General features: G+C 29.0%; 1 protein-coding gene across 1 annotated transcript; it reads right to left on the bottom strand.

Moving 5' to 3' along the window:
• Positions 1-17,606: 17,606 nt before the first annotated feature.
• On the bottom strand, positions 17,607-19,695 carry LOC118051590 (fructose-bisphosphate aldolase 1, cytoplasmic). The gene is made up of 3 exons (XM_035062259.2): positions 19,517-19,695; positions 18,779-19,006; positions 17,607-18,668 (listed from the first exon to the last, which is right to left on the bottom strand). Exons 1-3 carry the CDS (start codon positions 19,542-19,544, stop codon positions 17,848-17,850), a joined length of 1,077 nt encoding a protein of 358 aa, XP_034918150.1. The 5' UTR covers positions 19,545-19,695; the 3' UTR covers positions 17,607-17,847.
• Positions 19,696-21,466: the final 1,771 nt, after the last annotated feature.

The following is a 21,466-nucleotide window of genomic DNA, read 5'->3' on the forward strand; positions in this document are numbered from 1 at the left end:
GGCGGTGTATGTATGATGGTTTGGCGTGGTTTGACTTGAATTATTTTTCTTTTTTTCTTTCTTTTTCGTCTCTTTCTTCCTCAGATTGCGTGTTGGCCTTGCAAAAAATCATATCAACTCTTCAATTTATATTATTTTTTTATTCGGTTCATCTTCTCTTATTTGCAATAATTTTATTTACATTGATAATTTCTAATTGAATTTTATTTTTGGTTTCATCATGGTCATTTGATTTTTTTTATTTTGTTATTCCTTTTCTTTTGCAACTTTTTTTTTATTTATATTCTTTTCAACGATTTGATCCTTCAAAAATAAATTAGATGAAATTTAAGCTTGTTGATTGAACTTAGCTCCATGATTTAATTAATTGCAAGTTTTTTAGATTAAACTAAGTTTAAGAGGTTCTTCGAAATTTGCTTGGTTTTTCCTCTCTCTTTTTAAGTTGGAATTTTATTCTTTTTTTTTTTGAAGTTTGACTATTTTTTTCTAATTTTTCTTCAATTAAGTTAGCATTGAGTTGTTTGAAAATCTGAATAAGCTCGAGTGTGGTTTTTTTTTTTTTGTCAATTCTTGTTTTTTCTTTGTAAATTTTTAAATTGTCAATTTAACTAATAACTTGGGACTTGAATGCTTTTTTAACATATCATTGATTTATATTAAAAAAATTGTTTAGCCCGTGACAACATAGAGGCAACATATCTAGTTAAGGCTAAATCATTACAATTTACTATCATAATTTTTAAATATTTCACTATCATTTGAAGTTTACTATCATAGTTTTTAAATACTTCATTATCATTTGAAATTATGCATAAAACCACATATTAACGTATTATTTTAAGTACTATTGCAAGTGGTTATGATCCGTCAATTGATGAGATATATTGTAACTAGATTAATTCTTATAAAAATATTTATAGATTGATGAGATAAGGCTAAACTCCAAAAAGGCTTGTGCTGCGCGTACAATAATAGAATAATAGATCTAATAAAAAAGCTCATAATTTTTTGTTGACATCATTAATTAGAACACGTTCAAATTTTGTAAGGGGATTTTATATGTCCAAATATATAGGGAAGTCAGCACAACCCATCAAGATCCAAAAAAGTCTCCAAAATAGTCTAGAAAATGTTGTCCAACCAGTTTTGTTATCTTTTCTTTTTATTTTTGGATAGTTTTGTTATCTTTTCTTTTTATTTTTGGATTTTCTAGTTTGATAGAGACTTTTATTGGGGGTTTTCCATTCTAATTAGAACTCTTAGTTTCATTTCTGTTTTAGCTCGAGTTTTTTAAATTTATTTAACGAGGTATAAGTCTTTTATATTGTAGAATACTTGAAATAGTAAAAACAACAATAATATAATAGGGTTAAAAATGATAAAAACAAGTCTTTTATTTGTTTATTTACAACTTTCACACATTTACATTTCATGGTTTTTTTAAAAAAAATATTGAAATAAATACAAATGTCTCTATTTCCATCATGCTCAAAATGTAAAAGGATATCAATGTTATATATATATATATATATATATATACTGAAAGCAACCTATAAACATCTTAAAATTAATGATTTCTAACTAATTTTCCCCATGTCTACTTAAAGGATAGACTAAAACCTAAGAATTTAAATATTATTTTTAAACGAAGCCGTAATATTTACACTATAATTAAAACTTCGCTAACTTTAAGATTTTATGTTTAATCTTGAAGTAAATTATTCTTGAATCCCTGTTTTTTAATACAATTATAATTTAGTCCTCCATTTTTATATCTCAATCTCTTTATTCTCATTGATCACTGTATATTTCTAAAGTTGAACGGTTTTCTTTAAACTCTTACGTGCCATATAGATGTTTCTCAAATATTATATAAGAGACTCAGAACAGATTAATAGATGTTTTAACAAGATAAGAGGTTGAAGAACTAAGTTGTAACTTTGTTTAAAATTGAGAGTATAGAAAATAAAATGGTTTTCAAATCAAGTCTCGTCAACTCTTCCAATCCAGCAAAAAGGAAGGCAGAAGAGTTAACAAAGAAGGAAGGAAAGTAGAAATTAAGACTTTCTTGGAGCTCATCAATGGTGAAAGGCCAAGCTACACTCTACTTCTCAACTGGTCTGGCCCTCGCAAGTGGATTGCTCATGCGGGAGAAAAGGGACAAGATAAAGTGGAGAAAGAGGACAAAAGAAGTGATGGCATCTCCATGTAAGAAAAGAGGGACAAGCCTATGTTTGATTGGTTTTTTATTGGGATTAGAATAAGCACGCGTTGTAGTCTATTTGTGGTACAAAACCCTAAGGTTGAGGGATCCACTCTCTATCACCATTTACTTTTCTTTCTTTTTTTCTTCTTTTTTATTTCACTTATACCGTCCTTTTCATCGCCGACATATAAACCCACTCCATTATCCTTCTCTTTTGCCTACCCTGTGAAAAGAAAGAATCTCTCCATTTTTTATATTACGAAAGAAAAATCTCTAAATGTCAATGTCTAGCTATTTGCAACTCTATCTTGTTCATAGTACACTCAATTTTTCTTTTTCTTTTTCTTTTTCTTTTTCGTTGTATGTTCAGAGACTACGTTCACATCTCCGATCATTCATCGGTTTTTTCCTTACGAATTGCAACCGTCATCAGTTAGGTTGCAGTTCTGTTAAAGAGTTCAGTTTATCAATCGATCGAATAAATAAAAAATCAATTTCTTTATATTGAAACCAATTTTTGTGACTGAATATTTGATTGCTAATAATTTTGCAATTGTTCGGTGAGTTGCAAATTTTCATATTTATATCAGCTATAGCACGTCTTCCTTAATTACTACGTCCTTCTATCCTTCTCACTTCTGTACTCTCTCAATCAAGCAGTACCCGACGTGAATTTTACAGCTCTGAAGCAGCCTTTGTACAGCACCATCGTGCTTCACCGGACATCAGTGTTTTCTCTGGCTTCTCCTCCATTTTTCTTTCTCTTGCCTACTCTATCTCTCAAATTCTTAATTGAAACCCCAGTAATCCTGAACTCTATCGTTTTCGCCTCTATTTCTTTCCATCTTTCATTCAACTTGTGTTGTTTGTCAACAATATAAATCTTAAAATGTGGCTTCACGAGGGTTCTTATTATTGTTAAAATATAGATTGTATATTAGGTAGTTAAAGAAAACTTCATTCGATATTAAAAAGCTCAGAGGTTTACCAAATCAATAGATTTGAATGTTGGAGAGGAAGGCCCAAAACACGCATGCTTTTAACACCTGGTGTAACAGCTCCTAGTGCAACAGCAAGCACCCTTTTGATGTTGACAGAAATAGATTAGAAACAATCTTCTTCTCCCTTTAATTTTTATCTTCAAACTTTTTGTTTATATTTATCAGAAATAAAATAAAATTTTTTTTTTTAATAAAATTATAAAAATTATTGTTTCAACCATGCAGCAAATATAATAGAGGCAATTAATACCTTAAAGATAATAATTTTTCACTCCTCAAAGGTTGTTTGCAATATCCACCGACATTACACTTATGCTCGTTGCCTATCCCAACGACAAACATTACAACAGATTTTATTGAAGGTCTTCTCATATGCAAAGGGAAAGATGTTATCTACGTTGTTGTTCACAACTAAGTATGCTAACTTGTTGTCTTGTTCTCATCCATATTCCACTTAGTTAGTAGCTTAGCTCTTCATAGACTTGGTTTTCAAGCTTCATAGTTTACCTAGCTCTATTGTTTCGAATAGAGATCATGTGGTCTTAAGCTCTTTTTGAAAAGAATTGTTTTCTCTACTAGGGGTTAGTTTGCACTAATCTTGTGGTTATCATCCCCACGCTGATGGCCAATCTGAAGTGGTTAACAAATGCATTTAGCGTTATTTATGTTGCGTGACAAGATGACAACCTCTCGGATGGGTTAAGTGGTTGCCTCTTACTAGATGATTTATTTCAGGCCTTATATGGTTATTCTCCACACTTGCATCTGCCCTATTTTCCGAAGGAATCTTCATTTGTGGTTGCAAGATAGAGAGAGGATGGTTTTTGTATTAGAAATCTACATTTAGAACAAGCTAGATGATTCAATATTAGAGACATGGTGTAGGTTAAGCTTCAGAAGCATACGCGTGTTAGTCTGACTCAAACAAATCATCAAAAGTTTGATGTTTGAAACTCTATTACTAGCTTGAAAAAAGTTATTCTCAGATTAGTGAAATAGATAGGATTTCGTGTATCAACTCTTTTATTTTATTAAATTTATTTGTCCATGATAATGTTTATTGAATTTCGTATCTAACTTCTCAAGTCACTGATATTTACTCATCCAATTATAATTCTTTATTTAAAAATAATTTAAAATTTCTTATATATAATAGTTTTGAGAAATAAAAATTCCAACAATAGACTGAACCACTTCAAAGATATCTAAAAAAAAAAAATTAATGTAATTTTTCAAAATCAGACATATCAAACTCAATCATCATAGACCTTTTAAGTTTCTAAAAAATAACTCTATCATTTCTAGTGTAATCAAATATATATATATATATATATATATATATATATATATATAATCTTTTTGTCATTTTTTATTTTAATAAAATGTGGATATCTTTTTAAAACATTCCTTTCAAACATAAACCTATCTTAAGTTTCCAAAGAAATAATCAATCAAATTGTGTCATTCCTTATATCCAGAGCAAAACTTCTTCATAATTGACATTGTTCTCTTGCTTATAATCTTTAGCTACTAGGTTTGCTTTATATTTTTTTAATCTGACATTCTCCTTTAACTTTATCTTGAACATCCATTTTATATCAATGGTTTTTTATCTTTTTAGAATTGTTATTAGCTCCCAAATGTTGTTTCTATTAATGGCATCAATTTCAATATTTATAGCCATTTATCATTTTGGCTCTTTTATAACATCTTTGAAAGTCATACGATTACAATCTAAAAATAAAGAAAAATAGGAGTAAATGGGTTATCAAATTGATCAATTTTAATTATCTTATAATTACTCATCCATACAGATTTTTTTATAACATGCTGTGATCTTTTTTCATCATTTGTTAATATTACAAGTGTGCTTTAATCATCTACTAGTTGTGATGCATCCTTTATAGGATTTTTATTTTTCTCATCATTTTCACCATTTAAATCCACTAGAATTATTTATTCAACACCATTATTACTCCATGTCTAGACTTTACCTTCCAAAAAAAAAAAAACATAATGCCTGATAACAAATTTGTTTATGCTAATATTATATAGATTATAAGCTTTTAAATAGTCAAAAAAATAAGAAAAAATATATTTTTCTCTTTTATCATAAAGTATTTTTCCCCTTCCAATCTGGAATATACGCATATGCAATACACCCGAAAATTTTAAAATCACCCACTGTTGGCCTTTTTCCACTTTTATTAAAAATAAGAATGCTCAAATTTACTACTTCAGGCTATAAAATTTTTAGTAGACCACTCCTTATATAAAACTTCACATCAAACGTCAAAGGAGTAAATCGGGAAAAAATCTATAATATAAAAAATTGTAATTAAAAGAACAAGGGCATCAAAAATCTAAGAATGAATCACAATAAAAATAAATTAGAAGATATCAAAAAAATTCACATTAGAGTGTTAAATTGAAAAGAAAAAAATTAACAAAAAAAAATAATCAAAAGAATGAAGACTAAATTAAAAAAATAATAATAACATAAATTTTAATTGAATGATGAAATTGAAAACAACAAAACTTTAAAAAAAATCAGGAAAAAAAGTTAGAAATCAAAAGAATAAAGATTGAATCAGAAACAATAATTCATGACAAATTGTAATTCAATAATGAAATTGAAAACATCAAAAAAAATTTCAAAATGGCCAAGGACTAAACTAAGTAATAAAAAATCTAAGGACTAAAATTGAGAAATGAAAAAAAAAAAGAGGACAAGTGTGCTCTTTTGCTAGGAGAGAGAGAAAAGCAGGAATGACAAAAAAATAAACGATCATCAGTGAAAAGCTATCCATCGACTACCACCACGCACTGCACCATAAGAAAATGGGCGAGGCAGCGCTTCTAATGACATGGTAGAACAACATATTTGGCCACATTAATACATTGCATGCACAACGATAAGGTCACAAATGCATCCCACATGCCAAATATTCTTTGATTAATTAATCAGAGCAAAAAGTTCAAAGCACCACTTATGATTCTGGCATTCAAAAAAAAAAAACATGAAAAGATGAAATTGCACCTGGATCCTTTTGTTATTTTTTCCATAATGTAAGGGTAGAAAGGTTTTTCATAATCTTGCAAAAAATATAAAGGTGTAAACACCCTTGCCTATCAATTAATTTTTATTTTTTTTTGCTTGGGGGAAAATAAGTAATTATACTGTTTAAAAAAAATTGAAAAGACAAAAGTAACCCCTGACAATATTTTAATGATCAATTGGTGTTTTTGAAAAGAAAAAATTACCCTTAGAACTAAGGCAACCAAAATTCTTTTCAAAGGGCAAAATCATTACCGCGCTGCCACAATCCACAGTATAATATTTTTATATCTACAATGATTGATATAAAAGAGCAACACCTTTATATGTTTGTTAAATGTGACGAGCTATATTTTTTTTTTCAACAAAAATCTTTCCACACTTTGTTTTGTAGAAAATTAAAAATTTTATGTATGCATGAAATTAAATAAATTGATAACTATGTGTGCTAATAAAAAAAAAAACTTATAAACGATACCAAAAAATAAAACTAAAAAAATTAAGAAATAGATGTAGATCAAGATATTTTATCTTGCAAAACAGGAACATTTACTCAATTGTATTTATTAAATTTATTTATTTAATCAAATAATAATAAAAATAGACACGCACATTAAATTGATTGAGTAAAATAAAAGAAAAAAATATTATATAAGATCGAACATATTAAAAATATTATCTAAAAATAAAATTAAAATTAAAAAATTTAAAGTTCATATATATATATATATATATATGATGGAGGGTATTAAAACAGAATTTGATTCTCCATGGCTATGACCTATTTAATTGCACATCAATCAATAGAATTATTAACAATTAAATTTAATAACATCGGGTCCAAAATGACACTTGTCGAACACCCAAGAGATAAAGTGGTGATGGTCCTTCTTGTTGTCTACAGTTTACTATTAAGTGGAGATCTACAGGTGTCTGTGTTTTTTTCACGTATACATGGCACTACATTGATTGATGATTAAAGTCGAAATTGACCCTAAAAAATATTTATCTTTGCTATTATAGCCTATAATAATCATAGGCATCTTAGTGGATCGGAAGTCTATTTCTAGAGTAGAAACTGAAAAGCCACCCTCCCTACTGCTTGGTTAAGACTTAAGATGTCTACCTCTTATTATAACATATACTAGTTAGTTACTCAGTCTGTTATCAAAATCTATTTTTATTTAGTTTTTTATAATTAAAATAAATATTTGTACGAAGAAATTATTTAAATTATGAAAAAAAATATACTTTGCTAGATGAATTATTGTTATCGGCATCTTGTATGGAATTAATAGAAAAAATAAATAATTAATATTAAAGGATTATGTAAACAATTTATAATAATAAAATAAAATAAAAAATTAATATTGATGATCTTAACAAATTTCGCATATTAGGTTAATATATGATAATTAATGAAATGATTGCTAATATTATTAAAAAAAAAAAGCTATAATCATATTTTAAAAAAAATGGAAAAATTGAATGATATTTAATTAAATAATATTTTAAATATAATTTTATTTTTTTATAATAAATTTTATTCAAATATTAAGAGAAAATAAAAAAGAACTGAAGAGTAACTTGAAAAGAGATCAAGGACCTGAAAGGGTGGGCTAGTGTGCATAACCTAACACAAAAAAGCCTAGGGGTGCATGGCTGGCTAGCCTTGCATGATTGACTTTCTTCTCTATTTTTTTAATAAAACAAATGACAAGTTATTAACATTGATAGATTACGTATTGTTGACTGATTACAACCATAAACCCATTTGGAATCCATAAACCTATTTTTTAAACCATTTCACTTGAAAAAATCAAGAAACATACTAATATTCTCATTATTCAACCTTAAAATACCTTTAAAAAAATCAAGAAACATACTAAAATCATCATCAAATCAATTTGATCTTTTTCTTTGGATTGTTTTTTATATCTTCAAATTAAATTTTATCTAATTAAATTAGGGATGATTATTTTCAATTCAGTTTGGTTTTTATAAAAAAAAATCCAACCAAATTTTTTTCGAAAAAAACCAAAAGTGGTTTAACCGACCGGTTTCAGTTTGGTTTGGTTCAGTTTTTTAAGACAAAAACCGGTTCAAATCTGTTTGGCTCAGTTTTTTTAGTTTGGCTAGGTTTTTTCCGGTTTAGCTAGGTTTTTTTCCGGTTTGGGTTTGGTTCAGTTTTTTCGATTTCAGGCTTATAAAACTGAAACCGAATCGATCAGTTTTTTTAAAATTTTAATCAATTTTTTTCACGGTTTGATTTTTTCAATTATTTTTTTTCTAATTTTCTTGGAATCGATTTTTTGGTTTTTTTTCTCACCCCTAAATTAAATAGATCTCTGACTAGATTTTAAAGATTTATTAAACATCTTAAATTTATAAGAATATTCAAAGAAAAGAAAATCTCAACATCTAAAATATCATAGCGAAATAATCAAAAATAAAATTGAAAATAAATTAAAATTCTATGAAAAAAATAAATATTTTAAAAATAGCATTGTTCACCATTCATAGTGAATTTAGGCAAATGTATAGTTAATAATGCATAGTAAAAACCGATATTATTTTAGTTTCTTTGTCTTTGTAATTTTCCCATGTAATGTTGCTAGATAGATATTTTTTATATTTTTTTTTTTATAATTAAAATAGATATTTATATAAAAAAAAAAACAATGATTTAAACTTTGGACAAAAAAATACATTTTGCTACATGGGTTATTCTTTTCTTTTTCATATATCTTGACAATGTCGTTGGTTCTTAATAGTTTCATTTACCTTATTGAATTTGATAGTTGATTCTTAGTTTCATTAAAAAAGATTAAACAGTTAATTAAATTTAATGATGGATGATTTATTTTCAGTTGTATATGTTAATTTTTTTATTATTTTTAAATACATGTGGGATTGTTGTTTCTAACATGAAGGATTATTGATCTTTTAATGTAAATTATTGTGTTCCTTACAAAGTTGAACTTTGTTGAGTGGGACCAAAGACCATTGGTATCTTATAATGGGTGAGAGGACAAAAAATTAGTAACAAATATGAAAAAAAAATCATATATTTGATTTATAGCGTCTATAGATCAAATAAAAAATATTAGTATATAGATTGAACTTAAGGTAATGACAGATTTGGTTTGATATTGCTTTTTTCTTAAGATACTCAATTATAACTTAGTCCCTATAGTCTACTAAGATTAACTAATTTGCTCATGTAGTATCAAAATCTATTGAGTAGTCCATTAATCATCATTAACAATATTCAATTTAGTAGTTTTTTGGTTCCAAAATGTAATTTTTTAATCAAATTTTCCCATCTTACTTACTTCCCTTCTCTATTCCATTTTTTTTTTTTTAAAAAAAAAGGAAATGATCAAAGAGTTTATGGAGGGACTGAATTATAAATGGAATATATTGATAATTTTTTGAAGCTGCAAGAACAAGTTAATTATGTTGACCTTTAAAAAATGTTTAGTATGGGGTAAAGGGGAATAATATAAGAGTAACTTTTCACCCCCTACACCTATGTTTGACATCATTTATAAGGGAGAGGAGGTTGTTAAGAAATGTAATATTTACCTTCCTCCTGAATGGTGATAATTAGAAGTGAGTAAAAAAATTTTAAAAACCAATTAAATCGAAAAAAACTGGAAAAAATTAACCGAAAAATCCAAACCGTGAAAAAAACCAATCAAATCGATTAAAATTTTGAAAAAACCGACGGATTCGGTTTCAATTTTATAAGTTTGAAACTGAAAAAACCGAATCGAACTAGAAAAAAACCAAGTCAAACCGAAAAAACATAACAAAATTAGTTTGAACAGGTTTTTGTTCAAAAAAAAACAAACCGAACCAAAACCGGTTGATTTGAATCGGTTTCGGGTTTTTTTATTAAAAAAATTTGGTTTGATTATTTTTTTTATATAAAAATCAAACCGAACCAAACCAAAAATGATCACCCTAGAGATAATGTCAGCCATTTTGTCTTTCCCTTTATTTTTTTTGTTAAATTTAATATTAATTTAGTTTTTCATCTCTTACGCGTCTCATTTTGGCCCACAAATGTAAGTTATGTAATTTTTATTTAATTTAAATGTTGATTTTATTTGTATTGAATCCACTTTTCTGTTTTAAATCTTTCAACTCGTACCAAATATCAGTAACACTTCACCTCCTAATATTTTTTACACCCTTAACATTTCACTTTTATATCTTCCTTCCTTAATATTTTCTATTCAAAATTTTAACCTTATACTAAAAGCTACCTCAAATTTGCAATCAATAAGCTCTAATTAAGAAGTTACCCGATTACATACGGATCAAAAATATAAATAAAAATAACTTTAAAAGATATAACTTAACTAATTAGTCTCTAGATTTACTCCCTATAAAATACCAATTCGAGTCTCATAAACTTCAAAGCTACTAAAAGCTTCCATGATCGTTAACTTCAAAGCCTATAAAATTAGTCGAGATACACGCAAGTTAGCTCGAACACCAACGCCAATATATATATATATATATATATATATATATATATATATATATATATATTAAATGGTCACTAAGGAGAGAGGATTCTGATAGACATCATGCTTAATTCCTTTAAAAAAAAAAGATTTTTTAAAAAGAAAAAAACCTTTTTTTTTAATCCCCACTTCAGTTCCGAGTTCTTCATTCAATGCATCAGATTTGGAGTGCGGCTCCTCAACAACCATAAAATAAAGACATTATTAAAAGCAAAGAGATTTGGTACTCAGCACCCAGAAGGAATCTCTTTATAGGCCAGAGCTTATCGTCTCTGCATACAATACTCTACTTCATTTTACAACAATATCTTCTTATCCCACGTTGTTCTATTGCCTCCTTTTTATTATTCCAATCAATATTTTTAGTCTTTCAATTATTGTTATCAAGATCATTAGTAAACACTTTCTTCTTCTTCTTCTTCTTTATTGCTAGCTTGGCATTTAACAGAAAGTACAGAGTGGGTGTGCATGTTGGAAGCATCATGTTTCCAGATTGGCTAGCTTTGACATTGTTCTTGGGACCCTTTCTACTTTTCTTTTTTACTTGAAAATAGTTGTGGCAATCCTTACAGACATGACAGCTTGTGTGGGTGCGTTTTTTAAGTTCCTAAGATGTTTCTTTAATGGTCTAAACTCTGCTTAAAATCTAGATCACACAGGGGAGCATAACTTGGAGCAGTTTTTGATTAAGATATGAAGATGGAAACAGACAAGAATCTGCAGCTTCAGAACCCATTGCTCAGGGAATGGATCTTTTTGTCGCACAAAAATTTATTTTTATTTCGCATGATTGGTTCTTTAATTTGAAGTTCCTTGCCTTTTTTCAGTTTTGATGTTGATGGGTCTGGACTTAGCATCCTCATTTTTGGGCCCAAACCAAGCAATCCATTAATGGGCTCAGGATTGGTTTAGTAATTTGAAGTTACTTGCCCTTTTTAGTCTTGATACGAGATACAAGGCAAAGCCCAGCCCAGGTCTTGGTGGGTCATCCACCCTCCTTAAGCATCCCATATCGTAATTGGAGCCTATCCTGAGTCATGGCACAAAAAGGAGCACCACCGGAAGTTTAGAAAACTCCGAGGGACTATTCCATTGATGTAAAGAGAATTTTTAGTTTGCAATCATTATACAAATGGAGTCTCTTAGGGAAATATGTTATTGAAAATATGCTCCTCAGGGATTTGGGTTTTATTGGCAATGTTTTTTTTACAAGATTGTCGATGAAATATTCATACTAAAAAATAAGATTTTATAGCTCATTTTCCATTGAGAACTCTAATGAAAACCTTAGCTGTTGACAGGATATTTCATTACATATTCCATCGAAAATACACTTTTCTATTCAATGAAATATTTCGGTGAAAATATTCCATCACCAATTCCAATGGAATGTGAGCAACCACTTGTAATGAAAATGCTAATAGAATGTTCCAACGAAATATGTCGTCAATGATATTATTAAGAATTTCAAAACTTTCTGTAACTTTTTGGCGTTATGTGAACTAGTATTTCTGACAAAATTGCTGATGGAATAGTCAATTTCGTTGGCTTTTTTTTATCAGAATGTCACATTTTTTTGTGTTGTTTAGTTATTATAATCATGAAACTTACAACAACAACAATCTTGTTCAACAATATTAAAATGAGTTTCATAAATAAAAATAATATTAAAATGAATTCTACACAAAAAAATCAAATAGATTAAAATTTCTGAAAAAAATGGAGGGAGGAAAAGATCTCGAACCAAAAGTGTCAGGATGGGAGAAATATAAAGTCAAATATATATGTATTTCCTTTGATTTTCTATTATTTTCTTGTTCTACTTCTACTTTTATTTCTTTTTTTAGTTGCGTTCTTATTTCAGTCAATTGTTCTTGAGCCCTATCTCATATTGTCTTCTTAAGGGTCAATGATGTTTGGCTTGGGTCAAAATGTTGTATACCTACCATCGAAATATTACAAGCCACCTTTATATGTCACGCCAATGTCATAGGCACCATTAACCTAATTCATATCGAATCCATTAGTTGCCCAAGCCTCCAACCATAATTAAGGATCGTAAGAAGCATAAGTGGAAACGTTTTTTCCATGTTTGGCAACCATGTCAGCATTATATGTCTCATATAAAAAAGAAAAAGTCAAAATCCAAAATTCATATTAATGATGCAAATAAATATTAATTTTAATTAAAAAAAGTTATATAAAAACGTATAACAAACATATTCACTCTACTATCGACAAACCTTTTCATTTCTTTCCTTTTATCTCTCTTCCTTGTATTAATTTCCTCATACAAATCCATTGGAGATGGTCCCTGCCCAAGCTTTTGTTCTTGCAAAATAAACAATATGTAAAAAAGTATCACACATGAAAAATTAAATTAAAAACTGAAGAAAAATAATTGAATGAGCAAGCAATCTCTCTATGTGCTTGTTTACCAAACCATGAGTTTATCTATTTTTGTTTTGAGACTCGAATTGTGAGCTCTTTCTAAATTCATATGATGCCATAAATTCTTGAAACTTCTCTCAATTATCATCCAAGATGTGCCTCGATCTATGATTTTCTGATGATATGTCATTAAAAGCAGGTATGTATATTGCATATTTATTAGTATCATACCATAAATAACATAATGATACAAAAACTTGTTAAATAAAGATTATGTCAAAAAAATAAAAGATTAAAAATTTACAATAATATAACATTTTGTTGCTTGATACTTTCCTAATTGCATTGTGATTTTCTCAAACTTTTATGGCCACCTTCTTGTTTTTCGTGTCCTAGTAAAAAGTTTTCTTAACAATCAATTCATACATCAACTAGTGTTCATAATTATGAGAAAACTATATACAAAAAAGTATATATTGCTATCTAACCTTAAACTTTCCTAAAAAAAATCTACAATATTCATAATTTGTTTTTTAATTTATTTTCTATGAAGTTTTCCTAACCTCACAACCTTGGACACATATTTGACAACCTAGCTTAGATTGATTCGAGTTATTTTTTAAAAAGAATTATTTTTTTAAAATAATTTCATCATTTGACATTGGTTTGACTTAGAATTGGACTTCATAATTTTTTCATATGATTTCTATGGAGTTATTATGTTCTCATGACTTATGTCATGGGTTTAACAAGTTGATCCGAGTTGACTCAAGTTTTTTTTTTTCTGGATTATTTTTTGAAAAAAGTAATATTTTTATAATTATTGTCATTTAATATTTTGTTGTTTGTTGTCTTTTCTTATTCTTAGATTAATTGAAAAATATATTTTAAATATTATTTTATTAAATTCCATATAATTCTTTAATATGTTAGATTGTAGAAACTTTTGAGAATATTGACAAGGAATGTTTTCACAATATTGTCAAGTATTCTTTTTGTGTATGCCATTGTGATGAATAATTTATTTATTTATTTCATTTGATTTGATTCAATGTAGTTGTTTGTTTTTATTATTATATAATTAAATAAAACATGCTTATTGAACTCAGTTGATTTTATGACTTGAGTTATAAATTTTTTTACTTCTTTAAAACACGCTAGTAATGCATAAGGATTTTTTTTGTGTAAAAGAAAAAAAAAAAGTAAGCCCTGCCTGCAATGCAACAATACGTTAACCACAAATCTATTTTTATTTACTTTGTAATTAGTTTTAATCCTCATTATTTAAAAAAAAAATACCAAGCTCGTATGTATAAATATATTATAGTTATAGTTTTTATTAACATGTCATCATATCTATATTGTGTTATATTAATGTATCTATGTAATCTTCTTAGGTCAAAATCTGTGTGCGTCAAGATTGTTAATTTTGTTCCGTTTCGTTTGAATGGCTGATATATTTGGTTTCAATTTAAAAAACAGAACAAACTGGAACAAATTTTATCTCGCTCAGAATCCCAACTTGTTCTAGAAATTTCGCTCGAAACGTTCTGGTTTTGTTTTGTTGTTCTGTTTCGACCAAATTGTTTTTTTTTAAAAAAAAAAATCTATATTTGTTTTATCTAATTTCATCCTGCAATACTTGGTTTATTGGATGCTGACTTCATAATTTATTATTATTTGCTTTTTTGTGATTATTTTAGTCTTATGATCCATGTCATGGGTTAAGTGAGATAACCTAGTTGACTCAGAGTTGTTTTTCTCTATTTTTTTAATTGATTTTTTTTTTCAATTTATCATTTGACATCTTCAACATTTGGTTGATTATAAATTAAGTTTTTTCATTTGTTTCATTTGTTTTCTATGAAATTATTCTAGTTTCATGACCCGAGTCACAGGTTTCGCAAGTTAATCTGGGTAGACTTAGGTTATTTTTTTATGCTCTTTTTTTAGATTAAATTTTTATTAATTTCATCATTCAACAATTAGTTTATTAGGAATTGAGTTTCATAATTTATTTTGATATGTTTTATTTGGGTTTATCAAGGTTTCATTATCCAGGCTGTGAATTTGAAAGGTTAGCTCAAGTTGACCCAGATCGATCCAATATGTGTCATCTAAATATGAGTCAAATTCTATTTTTATCATTTATTTAGGTTGTTTTTAGATATGTCGAGTTGATTGGGTCATAGTTTTTTAACTCTCACTTTTTTTACTTGTGTTTGAAATTTAAAATACATAATTTAAAGTTTTTTTTTTGTATTTGAATTAAATTTTTGTTTATTGAATTAATATTTTAAATTTATATATATATATATATATATATATGAACATCACAATTTCAAAATAACATGCCAAAACACTTCAAAACTAAAATATTTTGTTTTAAATAAAATAAAATAGAAACGGAATTTAAAGGTGTGTATGCGTACATCAGGTGATCCGATCTCTAAATTGCAAACACTTTTTTATATGTCATCTATAAATTCCCTATAACAGTTGAAAGGCTCAAAGACTGAGGTCTAATCACTTAAGTGTAAATAAGCCCACAATTTGAAACCCAACACCGAACGTACCATTATTTTTCCTTTCTTTTTTGTTTTCTTAGGGGTTTTTCCTTTTTAGTCGTCTTAGATTTTTACCAAATATAAAATTGTAGCTTTGATTCTGACAACAAACACAATACCTTTGTCTCTCTCAGTAGACATTTTTGTTCTGTCTGATCAGCATCTAATCAAAGTCCTTGCAAATAAAATTATAAATTATAAAAACTATAGTTTAACTGGTCAGATTTTAAATTTATTTTTTAAAAAATTTTTAATTTAAGTTTTATAAATTTAAGAGTTACTGATAGTTTTATAAATTTAAAAATTACTGAAAGTTTACATGATTATTAACTTCAGACCTGTAAGATCAGTTAAGATGTACACAAGCTGACCCAAACATCAATATTAATAATAATAAAAAAATGAGACTCTAACAAGTATGTTCAGTGTTGCCATTTTGTGTTGAAGAACATCCCAGTTCCTTGCAATTACTACTACAAATCAACCAGATGAGAATTCACTGTCTTTGATTATAGACAAGAGAAATGTTGAACCCTTCTTTCCCTTTAAAGAGTGTGATCTCGTTATGGATGTGCTCTTTGTTTTTTGTTCTTTTGGTTTCACGGCATCTCATGTGAATTTTCATAGGTTACTGTTAAAGTGTGTGGGGCTTGAAATCTGTGGGAAGACAAATGTTCAATATATGATAATAAAACATTCTTTTATTATTATTATTATTATTATTATTAACACGGATATCTAAGTTAATTCACGCAATTAATCTTACAGGCTCTGAAATTAACGACCATATAAATCTCCAATAATTATTATATTAGCAAGTATAAGGCTCAAACCTAAAACGAACCTAAAACAATAAGGAGAATAAACTCTTTAATCTCAAACTCTTACAACAAAGGTTGTCAATTCCGTTTCGGTAGATGTTTCGTTTTTTCAATTGGAATGAAATGTTTTAGTTTCAGAACGTTTCGACGTGCTGTTTCGGGGTTATATATATATATATATATATATTCAACAAACATAATTCAAATTCAAGATAAATTAATTATAAATTATGCAATACAAACACAATGCCAAATAAATATAATTTCAAAAATTTCTAAATAGTCAAGATTAAATAGATCTTTAACTTAAAGTAATTCAACTTAAATAAAATATCAAAATATTATGAAAGTAAAATGTTTTAACACAAATATTTTAAATATAAAGTTAGGTCAATGTTATCAAGGTTAATGGAATCTAAAACATCTCTTGTTTTGCTCAAATTCCTATAAAGTATAAACACGAAAAAAACAACATAAATATAAACCATATATATTAGTGATAAATATAATTTTAAAAAATTAATATTATTGTTAATGAAAATAGTAACAATAATTTTTTATATTATTATTAATATCATTGTTATTGAAAATAATAATGAAAAAAAACTTTTTTATACTTGGATAGTTTAATTAATTAAATTGAATAAGGTTTAATTTGATTTAATGTCTTTTCAAGAGCGGAATGGAATATATAAAACGTTCCGGCTGAAATTTAGCTAAAAAATTCAAAACGGACTGAAATTTAAAATGAGATAAAGATTGTTCTATTTTTTTTTTATTTCAGCTATTCCAAACAAAATAAAACAGAATTTACAACCTTGCTAACAGCTGAATCACCTATTAAATGATTGTTAACAAAACATTTTTACTCGTGAAGTTGTGCAATTAGGTTTTAAATTTTTTAAAAAAATTTATTTTTATATTAGTATATTAAAATAATAAAAATATATATATATAAATAATTGGAGCTTACGGCTATATGCAAAGAAAAAAAAAAAGGCTGACGAGAATCACACACCTTGCATGAAGAAGAAATGCGAAAAACTTCAATTGCAACAAAATACAATCATAATCTTAATTGAATTTTAGAAAACAAAACATAAACAGTAGTAGTGATCAAAGCCATTCAAGCTCGACACCCCAATGTTTTTCCTCATCCTTTATTATCTTAGTTCCAAGCAAAATCCGAGCAGCATCACAGAAAAAAGAAAGCTAAAACTATGGCGAGATAGCGACTCTCCGGAACTTTGAAATGACGGGACTTCTTAGTACTTGTAGTCCTTGACGTGGAGGCTCTCTGAGGCACCCTCACCAAGAGTGGCATCACCCTTGTACGTACCAAGAGTAGCCTCTGAGTTAGCTTTGCATCTGGCAAGCAATGCAGCACGAGCCTTCCCCACATTCTCCGGCTTGCCAGCCCAGGCCTTGAGGGTACTCTGCTGAAGAGCACGTCCAAAGGAAAAGGATAGAGACCATGGCTTCTTGGTGTTTAGTTTGTTCATGGCATTGAGGTTGAGGGTGGCCTCCTCCTCACTCTGGCCACCAGACAAGAATACAATTGCAGGAACTGCAGGGGGCACGGTACGTTGAAGTGCACGGACTGTGTACTCGGCAATAACCTCATGTGCAACCTTGGGAGCATCTGATCCGGGAGTAACCATGTTCGGCTTCAAGAGAGTACCCTCAAGTATGGCATGGTGATCATTGAGAGCTTTGTAGCATGCAGCAAGAACACGCTCTGTTACTGCGGCACACTTCTCAATATCGTGAGGACCATCAACCAAGATTTCAGGCTCTACAATGGGGACCAAGCCATTTTCCTGGCAGATGACGGCATATCTGGCTAAACCATAGGCATTCTCATGGATGGCCAGCTCAGATGGCTCATTGGCACCAATCTTGAGCACAGCACGCCATTTGGCGAAACGTGCACCAGCTTCGTAGTACTTTGCACAGCGCTGGCCAAGGCCATCAAGACCCTGAGTTGTGGTCTCACCGTTTGTGCCGGCAAGCTCAACGGTACCCTTGTCAACCTTGATACCAGGGAGAACACCACCTTCCTTCAGGACATCAACGAAGGGCTTGCCTGAGCACAAAACAATTGAGATGAAATACTTATAATACACAGGAAAACAGACTACAAAAACAGAAAACACAGCGGAAATTGGAAAGAGAAAAGCAGATCAACATCGGTACCTGATGCAGTCTTTTGGTAGAGAGTTTCCTCAAAGAGAATAACTCCGCTGAGGTATTGAAGAGCACCAGGGGCGCAGAAAAGGAGCTCACGAAGGGCTCGCCTGTTTTCCTCGACATTCTCAACATTAATACTGGATAGACGCTTGCCAATTGTGCCGGTTGACTCATCAGCAGCTAAGATACCCTTCCCAGGGGTGCCAATGTAGGCAGCATTCTTAATGAGCTCATCTGCAAAATTAACAGATCATTAAGTCCATAATAAGTGGAAAATCGAAAGAACAATCTTATAAATGTAAATCTGAGGAATCAAACAATTCTTCATCATTTATAATTAATGAAACAGACAATTAAAAAAAAAATGTAACTCGGATCTAAATTGAAATTTGAAACATACTGGAGTAATGGTAAAAACAGATCTGTAAACCTTAGATTATAATAATAAAATAGAAAAGACCCGATCTGATTGTCCAAACTGACCGTTCAAAAACAAAACATGCGACAGACGGACATCATGAATAAAGAGATACTAATGAACATGAAATCAGATCGGATCAATTCTAGATTCGAAAACAGCAATAGAGACGGCAAGAACCTAACCACAACACTTAAATCTTGATATCATGTTGAAAATGGAAGCAGGCTAAATTTAATTAACAGATCTGAAATAAAAATAAACTAAATTAAAATACGTTTTAGAGCACGATTTTAGAACAAGAAGGAATAGGAGAGGAGGATTACCAGCGTATTTGCTCTTGAAGCAAGACATTTTTGCAGGAAGAAGAGTTCGGGGAGATCAATGAAAGAGAGGGAGGCGATGTGGGGAGGGATGAAAGGGGGTTGTGAGGGTTTATATTTTGAAATAGGAGTAGCCAAGAAAGGTCAGTGAGGGCATCGAAATTATCGCTAATTGTTGGCTTTTTTTCCACGTAACGCCCTGCTGCCGTTGGATATCACGTCTCCCTCCTTTTCTGTTTCCTACTCTCTTTAACATTTTTCTTCCTCTCTTTTTACTCTTTTGTCCTTCCCTTTTCTTTTCTTTTTTCTTTTTTTGGTGCAACGGCTCCTTTTTATTATTTTTTTTTCTAAAATTAAGTATTAATTTTCCTTCTAGTTTTCGTTATTTGCAGATTGTTATTGATAAGCATATTCTCCATATTCTCTAATATTCCTTAAGAACAAAAGGATTAAAACGAGCACATCCCATCGAAAAGACAAAAAAGTATACTGATCCCCCCCCAACTACAATTCAGTTCTAATTTAGGTCCTTAAACAAAAACAATCACAACCGGGTCCCTCATCCATTGGACATCACCAATTGACCCTCGTCTTAAAACATGTTTTCCTTGAAATTCAGAGAGGGAAGAGGACCTATGTTTCTTTCCATAAATTTAAACGGTGCGTTAATTGGGCTACATTTGATGGATAAATAAAAGATAAGGGATCCAATTGAGAATATATTTTGTTAGGGAACAAACATGAGGATCGCATGATAGATGAGGGACAAATATGTCTTATGGATCAGTTTTATTTTTATTTTCTGCTGGCTCGTGGGAAGAAGATCTCGACTTGAGTTTCAAGCATAGGAATTAACGGAAGGGTGGATTAGGAAAAGCAAATTTAAAATTGTAAAAATCTAATTTTTTTATTTTAAATTAATTTTTTTAATGTTTTTATACTATTATAATACAATAATATTAAAAAATATATTTTAAATAAAAAATATTTTTAAAACCAAACAGAGCTAAACGATGGAGGGCAGGGAGGGAGTTCAGGGGATTGAAAGGTGGGACCCAAAAGCCGAGGAACACCAAGACCTGAGGGTTAGGTTTGTAGTTTTGACAAGGAAAAGTTTGTGTCTTGTGGCCACCTACCCTTCCACTGTCTCCTTTTCTGGGTTTGCTTTTTTTAGCTGAACTCGTGTCCTTAACGTGACTTCCGTGAATTAGATCACACTTGGTAAATAAAATGTCTACATTCATTGGGCCCATCGTAGATTTTTATTTCCTTTTAGTTCTTAATAATATGAAGCATTTTTTATATGAGTTGTAAGTAAATATTAATGCTATATTTGGCAGTATGAAGAAAATAGAAATTTTCACCGATTTGTTTATTGTAATTTGTTTTTCATTCCTATTACACTTTTTTTCAGCCACGTGTCTCTTGAAAAAAAAAATTAAATACAAGCACTTATGCTTAGGCGTTTATTTTTGGCTCTTTGAATTTTTTGTCTTTTATTTTTATTTTTATTTTTTTTTACAAAACCCATTAGGATTTTTTTTATCTTAATTCTATCCTTTAATATTTTTAATATTTTATTGATTTTTATATTTTTTTAATTATATAATAAAATAATAAGTTTAATCAAATCTAATAAAGTTTATAATCTAAATCATGGATTTGATAAATTAATCTAAATTAGCCGGGGTTGTTTCTTATTTTTTTTTTCTTTAAACTTGTTAAGTTGATAAGTTAACGTCAAGATAACTTTTATATTATTTAATTTTAAATTTGAGTTAGATAAATAATTAGATTGAGAGTTTTAAATTTGACCTATTATATTAGATTTAATAATAATATCAAAATATTTCTTATGACCTAAATATTATTATTTGATATTAAAAAAATATTTGATTCCAACATGATCTAAAAAATTTCATTGCCAAGACTTTTGTTGGAAATGTAAAAGTC

The sequence above is a fragment of the Populus alba genome, chromosome 18 (assembly GCF_005239225.2).
Source record: "Populus alba chromosome 18, ASM523922v2, whole genome shotgun sequence".
In the NCBI taxonomy this organism is placed as follows: Eukaryota; Viridiplantae; Streptophyta; class Magnoliopsida; order Malpighiales; family Salicaceae; genus Populus; species Populus alba.